The 7,500-nt window shown below is 48.5% G+C and overlaps 1 protein-coding gene across 3 annotated transcripts in view; it reads left to right on the forward strand.

Moving 5' to 3' along the window:
- Nucleotides 1-7,500, forward strand: part of LOC126578640 (protein cycle) — a 12,045-nt gene that overhangs the window by 1,317 nt on the left and 3,228 nt on the right. Inside the window, exons 1-2 of one of the 3 annotated variants that reach the window (XM_050241428.1) lie at nt 4,234-4,598; nt 5,690-5,956. In XM_050241428.1, coding sequence (XP_050097385.1) covers nt 5,715-5,956 — 242 coding nt within the window. In that variant the 5' untranslated portion in view covers nt 4,234-4,598; nt 5,690-5,714. Of the gene's footprint in view, nt 1-4,233; nt 4,599-4,922; nt 5,234-5,689; nt 5,957-7,500 lie in introns of those variants that run through there. The other 2 variants (XM_050241425.1, XM_050241427.1) reach the window with 2 other exon arrangements.

Below are 7,500 nucleotides of genomic sequence, written 5' to 3' on the forward strand. Positions count from 1 at the left end.
CCGGACCGTCGACGTGTTACGTGCGTTACCGGTACACCGCAGCAGCACTACACAACTCTTACCACCCTCCCGGTGTGATCGTTTGACTGATTGTGAGCTCAAGGGGTCGCGTCTCCGCGATGGGGAAGAAGATTCTAAGGCAGTGTGTCACTGTAGCGGGTTTTTGCGTGAGCGATCGAGCTTTGTTTACAATCAGCAACAGTAGTAGCATCATTCGAGTGGACATTACGATGAGCAAAACACATCGTACACACATGCACACTTTACTACTACTTCCGGTGATCGCCATTACGTGACCTTGCAATGGGGTACATGTGACGTAGCACATCAGAGTGAATGGTCGTTGTCGATAGCATAGCAATTTAATAATAGAAAACCTATTCCAGAGAGTCAGATCTCCTCTGTCCGCTAGGAATGTGTGCACCAGTTCGTTTGAAGTAATCGTACGGTTTTGTAATCAATATTTGCCCTCCATCATTTCCACTACACCGGTATGGTAAGGTGACTTGGATGATTGTCATTCCCGCGCTATCGCATTCCCGGGTTTAACGTTGCCAAAGTAACGCGTTATGTGGTCGCACGCGCCAACTACACTACTCCTGGGGTTGCTGTTTACCTTCCAGCGAGTGAGCTGCACACTGACACAGGCCGGTTGGCGGGCTTATCAACTGCAACACCACCACCTGGAGGTCGAATGCAGGAAAATGTCCGTTGTTATTCACGCTACTTTTCCATACGCTTATTAGAGAGCACGCAGAGGGACAGAGAGCGCCTACTAGAATGGCTTATCAGGGTGGAAAAACAATCCACTACGCAGTTGGACGGAATCGTTGTGAATAAGCATCATCATTATAATAAGTTTTTAATTAAAAGTTTTTTCTCCACCTTTAACAGAGAACGGAGAAGATGTTTGATAAACAAAAGCGTGGATAAAGAGCTAAACAACCAGGCGTAAAGAAAACATCAAGTTGCATCACAGCGCCTGGAATGGAGTTCCATTTTCACAACACTGGCGTCACGGTGTCACATATTTGTCTGTTTGCCTTCCGGAAAATGCAGTCGTCCTATTACTGAACAGCACCTGATGCTATGTTCCTGGCGGGAAACTGGGAAAGCTGACTCTCCAGTACGGTAACGAGCAGTGTACCACCGTCACCACCTGTTGAGCAGCCAATTATTCGGCAAACTGCATCGTCGTCCTTCATTATTGTCTCGTTTCTTCCGCTGCCCACTCACTGCATTGGATCGTCCCTCCACCCGGCTCCCTTTCGCCAGATTGTGTCGTTTGTTGGAATGAACAGAAGCGAAAAAAAATATGAAAAGGGAGTCATCCCATGCTCTCGATGTCGTAATCACACTTTTCTTCGAGTCTCACCCCACGCACACACCGGCGAGCGGGTCGAGAGGAAAACAAATAATTTTACATCCTCGAGTGAGCGGAATATGTGGAAAGTTAAAGGGAAATCTTTTCTGTGCGAGTGCGAGGGACCACTGGGAAGTAACCTCGTTTTAGCCATTTCAGCTCTGCTGGTGAAGGGTAGTCAGAGCCGTCGGAACCGAACCTGTTGAAGCTGAGTGAGGACACACTGTTTCTTTTCTTTTCTTTTTGGAATGAAGGACTTTAGGATGCGATTGAGCAATCCATCAGAGTCTGCTATTGACTGTCGAGGGGCAGGGGAGGGAGGGAGAGAGAGGATGGGTGCCAGTGATACCGATTATCGAGCCCGAACTTCGAACAGCTGGCCTGTGCTGGTGTGGAAGCCAGGTAACGGCATCTGCGATGGACAGATATTTGACAAGCCACACAATGGCGGGTCTGCGATTAAGGACCGTTACTGTAGCACGATGACGATGAGGACGAGCACAACTTCAACGACTACCGATGTTGTGTTTATTGAGGAAAAGCGGAAAAAGTCTTTTTCAGTCTTTTTCTGCCAAATGGAGCAACGGCGGCTCGTGTCTTCGCAAGATGGAAAGACATTCAATTCCTTCCTTAGATAATTGAAATCGAAGTCGAAGTCCCATCGCCACGGCAAGCACGGTCAACTGCTAATTAACGCTTCTTTCGGAGCGGCAGAAACTCGACACCAACCGGACGTTATCGGATGTTATTAACCTTCCTCGGTCCGTCACCGTTTCGTATGACTTGTGCTGTGTTTTGTGTGCCCCGGATTGTCGTCATCTTGCTCGTCACCACCTCGATTGGTCATTGATTCGGCATCGAATGCGGGAATCTTCTCGAGCACCGTGGCGACAAATAAGATATGCACATTACAATGGAGAGCCACAGATTCTGTCGACACGCAGCACGACGCACACACGGCAGCCAGACGCCGGTCCCACCTCCTCCTCGGGGGTGTAACGACCGGTGAAGCCGATTGCCATCGGATTAGCATCCTGGTGATCGGACCTACGAAATCCATAAAACATCAGACTTGTCTCCAATCGCAGAGAACCTCAAAAACAGCCCTGGTGATGCTGCGGTAGCGACGCTGGCCAATGAATCGACAATTCACTGCTTCGCTGGTCCGCTTGGCGCTGCTCGGGAGCGTGGAGCGTCGATGGGTTCGGAGGTAATTTTAATTCCAAAATAATGGCCACATCATACGCGTCCGGTGGACGTAGCGGTGGCTACCAGGTCACGAACAGTGTTTGATGTTCAAAGGAGATATCTCTCTCTCGAAACGGTGCTGCAATTGATGTGATTGTCGTTTTCAACAAATAAATCGGTTTGTTTTCGTTAATCCCTGAGTCCTGTCTAGGAAATAGGAATATAGCATGAGTGAATGCCACTTTCCAGCCATCAAGGATAAAAATATAGGCCCTGTTGTGGTCGCCCGCAGATCGCATCCAACAGGGGCCAGCTGTCATAAGCAAAGTTATCTTTCTCATCTCCGTTGTTCTGCTTCCCGAACAGCGAATCAAATTCCTAGCGTTGGCCCCGGTCCTGGGTGAATCGTCGGCAGTTGACGTATTGATGAGTGGTGGTCGGAGAAGGAGAACCGAGGCTTCTCCGGGCTTCGAGCTTATTACATCACATCGCCGTCATCCGCACCAGCAACCCAATAGGTTGTCGTCGTTCATCGTCGCCGTTGTCATTCGTCGGTAAAACGGTAAGCTTGATCCGGTTTGGTGTGTGGCCAGTTATGTAACAAGCACACAGGCGGGTGAATCATTAACAATAACCGGCCGCGAAATGGTTCTGTTGCTGTTGATTTATTTGCAATTCCGTTGCTCGTTGAGGTCGCTTTTTGAGTGACTAAATCTGCAGCAAAACGATTAACAATTGTTGCGAAGAGTTGCACTTTTCAAGAACGGTTTTCCGACGAAAAATATTGTCCCAGCTAATGCACTTCACCGTAACCTGGTCATCCCTTTTGCTCCACAGCATAACATGAGCTGCAAGCAACAGGGCCTCAATTGTTCCGACCGCGTTCTGGTTGGTTGTTCGCTGGTAGTGTCTGAAGGAGGAAAAGGGATTGATTGCTTCGTTCCGATGGTCCTGGGCGCCACAGTGCGCTACAGCTTGTACGCTAGAAGGCAGATACAAGATTGTCCATGCGTTTTTGGTTTACGAATCGCGTAGTATGATTGCTGAAGGATGATTCTACTTATTGATATTACTATTTACGTTAATTCGTACCAAATCAAGCCTATATTCGAAGAGTTTTTGTCGCAACACTGCTCTATTTCCCAAGAAATTGATGGATTTTTAGTAAAATTTCCAATTTTTCGATTTTTTTTGTAAAATTTTGAAGCTAAACAAGATATGCTTTGTTACGATTTGGCTGTATGAAACGGGTTTTGCTTAATTATTTAAAAAACGTATCATCAAATTTTAAAAATTCTGCTATTTATGATGAACGTATCATCAAATTTTAAAAATCGAGCTATTTATGATGGACGATTTTTCAAAAATCAATATCTTTGTCAGTTTTAATTGTTCCTAAAAATTTGCTCAATTCTCCAGAAAGCAACAGCATTTAGGGAAAAATGTAAGAAATAAATATCACCAAAACATTAAAAACGCAAGCTACCCCCCAAAAAAACAATCTGTACCAAACTGTACATTTCTTACACTCGCCTCGACAGGACATTCCAATCGTCACCGCAAATCATTGGGCAGGGCACACGGTTGTTATTGCTCCAGAACCAACGAGGGGGTTGGAACATCCAGCCGAATGGGGCCGAACCGAAACCGACGGTTCCTTTCGCTCGTCATGTTTTCGTGTACAGCTTCGGCCCCGTATAAAAGTGGCCATCAGTGGCCGCCCATTCGTTCACTCGTTCGGTTGCGGTTCTCGGATCAGGCCGTACGGCGAGTGGTCGGTGGCCACCACCATCCTTGCGTTCGTTCGTGTGTGCAAAGGAGCATTCCTGGTGTCCTGTGGTCGCTTTCCTCGTATGTGATATCAGGCAACAGAGGCAGCGGTTCGTTGCCCGTTACACTCGTTGAAGTCTCCCGTTGTTCCGTTACCCAATCGGCATCGCTTTCCGGATATAAAAAAGGATATACGCTGGCTGGTAGTGGATAGTGATTTGAGGAGCGGCAACAACGGAAGTGACCGGTGTCTTCCTGGTGACTAAAGAGGCCTGAAGTGAGAATCATTGATTTTCCTACCATTTTCCTACCTTCGAGCCGCTGGTACCCGGTGCTTGACCTCGACATCGACCGAGGCGAGGCGTGCGATAGCCAGTGTGGTCGTGGTTGCGATTGCATAATCTAATTAGAGAGCCGCTGGCAATCCGTACATCGGCACTCCAAGCCGCCGTATTTTCGCCAGTGATTACCGCGACGATCTTTGTTCGTTCTGTCCTCCAAAGATTCCTTGTGTTAAAAAAAATCAGCATGTGGTGTGATCGGGAGGGTGTTGTGAGCTTGTAGCTGATTTCCGTCACATCTCGGCGATCGTTCTCGGACGGCCCCGAGGGGCAAAATGGTTGCCCGGAACTTTGCCCTGCAAGACATGCCGTACAACCGTGCCCTGCAGGTGCCGGACGAGGAGCGCGAGTTCTTGACGTTGGACGAACTGAAACCACACCAGCTGACCGAGCTCGGCGTGACGGTATCGTCCGCAATGCCGTCGGTCAACAACCACGCAGCCCAGCCGCAGCACCGGGTGCCCGGGTGCCCGACCACGGCGGTTACGGCACCGAATCATCCGGCCATTGCGAACTATCATCATCATAACGTTTTCTATGAGCTCGGAGCGACGCACTCACCGGCTGCCAAGTAAATAATCCATCCATTTGACCTCGTCCACCCCATTCTGTGTCGTTGTTGCTCCCCGGAGTTGCCTGGTGTTGTGTCTGCTGTGCATTGCATTGCATTCCAGGCTAGGATTTTCAGTGAATGTCAGTGGCACTGCGTAGAACGGTGTGATCGGTGTTGTTCTTGCCGTTTCAATTGTTAAAAGATCATCAGTTCATCCTAGTGTTGGTAGCTGATCCCTTTTTCACAATCATGCAAGTGAGGTCATGTGTTTTTTTTTCAGTATGTGGCTTGTTTGATTTACTGCTTTTTGGTGATGATAGTTATTGCTCTAGTTCCTCATCAGCATCATCGGTAGCTTCGAGTGTAAATGTGCCAAAGCTCGATCAGAAGACGTACTGTCGTGTACCTGTTCCCACCGTAGCGTGCCTAATGAAAAGGTTTTCTCCATTTCCTATGCTGCCTTGCCATTTCCAGCTCGACGGCAGTCCCGAGTGATCATATGACGGGACCGGATGCCTCGCTTCTGGTCGATCCTTCGCTGGCCGGTACCATGTCGGCGGTGACCAACCTGAGTGCCCTGTCGGCGGCTGCTGCAGCGGCGGCAGCAACAGGCAGTGGCAACCATCACCACCATCACCATCTGCATGCGGACGATCCGGGCAGCCATCAGCACCACAACAGCCATCACCATCAAACCGGCAGCGGTGGCGGTGGTTCACGCAAGCGAAAGTTCTCCTTCAAGTAAGTTCTTGAGCAGCAGTTCGGTTCTCTCGGTTGGACCGGTAGGTAGGTTGGTAAACTTGCAGCGAGTGTGACCAAGCAGTGGAGGAAATCATACGAATGCGACTGGCATTCAAATGTTCCAAAGCCAAAGCAGAAATTGTTTGCAAACTACGTCAAAAGTCGTTTGGGGCGAGGTGCAAAGTTTACAGCCAGCCAACACCCAGAACCCAGTCCGGGGCCAGTTTCGTTTGAAGTGAATGAGGCCAAGAAGCCGAATCTTAAGAAGAATCCTTTCTTCCCTGGCTGGGAGTTACCTTGATTACCCTTCTGGTTTGGGGCGCAGAACACCTATGAAGCCATTGCGCAACAGCAGCAGCAGCAGCAGCTGAGTACTACGTGTTCTAAGAACTCCCACCCTCGATGGGAGGACCATTATGTAGCTCACCTGCTCTCCAGCATTCTATAGCGCAAGGAAATGGAAGGTGAGAAGTTAATTTAATAATTATGTAAAATTATGGCGCCCAGCAAATACCTCATCTCGGTGCTGGTGGCTTTTCGTCGCGGGGTTTTTTGCCTTTGTTTTTGGACAACCTGCTGGCAAACCTGGCCTCCGGCAGAAGCCAACGAAAGGTGTGCTGCTGCTCTTGCTGCTGCTGCTGCTGCTCCTGTGGGGTCACAGTTTTCGCGCCCGCTGACGTAATGTAGCTGACGTTGAGGGGCTACGTGCTAAACGGTGCGGCAGTTGTAGGGATTCGGGGGGGAACGAGCGCGCGAGTCATCGCGCGATCTGTTTGTGTCCTTGCCAGTAAGGCGTTGGGCGGTGTTTCCGCCGTTTGCAGTGCTCACGATTTATGGCGGATTGGGATGGCTGTTGGCCTTGGGTAAATTGAACGGCGTGTGTACGGTTATTGGTAAAAAGAAAGCCACGCTTCAGAGCTGATTTGCGTTCGTTTGCCATTTGTAAGCGAGCTTGGGTGGTGTAAGATGTTTCTCTGAGCGATCGCATGAGGTCGGTTAATAATTTTGGGGATTTGAAGCCCGATTTGCCAGCAAGCCCTTGCTGCAACACGTGCAGTGTTGGAGGCTGAATTGATTTCATATTTTTGCCCAGCAGTGAAAAGCCCGGAAGAGGGGGAATAAATTGGACGGATGTTTTATTTTTAACATGCACGCTAAATGGATCACGCTGTAATAGCATTCCATGACTCCATGCTGATGAGCGCGTGTCTCTATTGCTATTTCTGATGCCTTGGAAGTTATTTTATTACTTCTCAAAATCTAGTGCATTTCTTTAACAGAGTTTTGATTTTAATGCAGCACTACTCCGACAGTGCATGTTTAATTGTGGCCAAACTGCGATTTTCCATCGCAGTGCGATGTGCAGAATAGAGAAGTGTTTCTAATAGTAATAACATACGATTGTAGTATTTTTTGGTAGCATTTTAAAAGATTTTTTTTAACTTTTTTGCGGGCATGTTTTTGTGCACGTTCATGTTATGAATAAATATACGTATGCAACGTGCATTGGTGCCAATTTTGATCTTTTATCCTTCAATGCTCCC

This window comes from Anopheles aquasalis, chromosome 3 (genome assembly GCF_943734665.1).
Source record: "Anopheles aquasalis chromosome 3, idAnoAquaMG_Q_19, whole genome shotgun sequence".
NCBI classification, from domain to species: Eukaryota; Metazoa; Arthropoda; class Insecta; order Diptera; family Culicidae; genus Anopheles; species Anopheles aquasalis.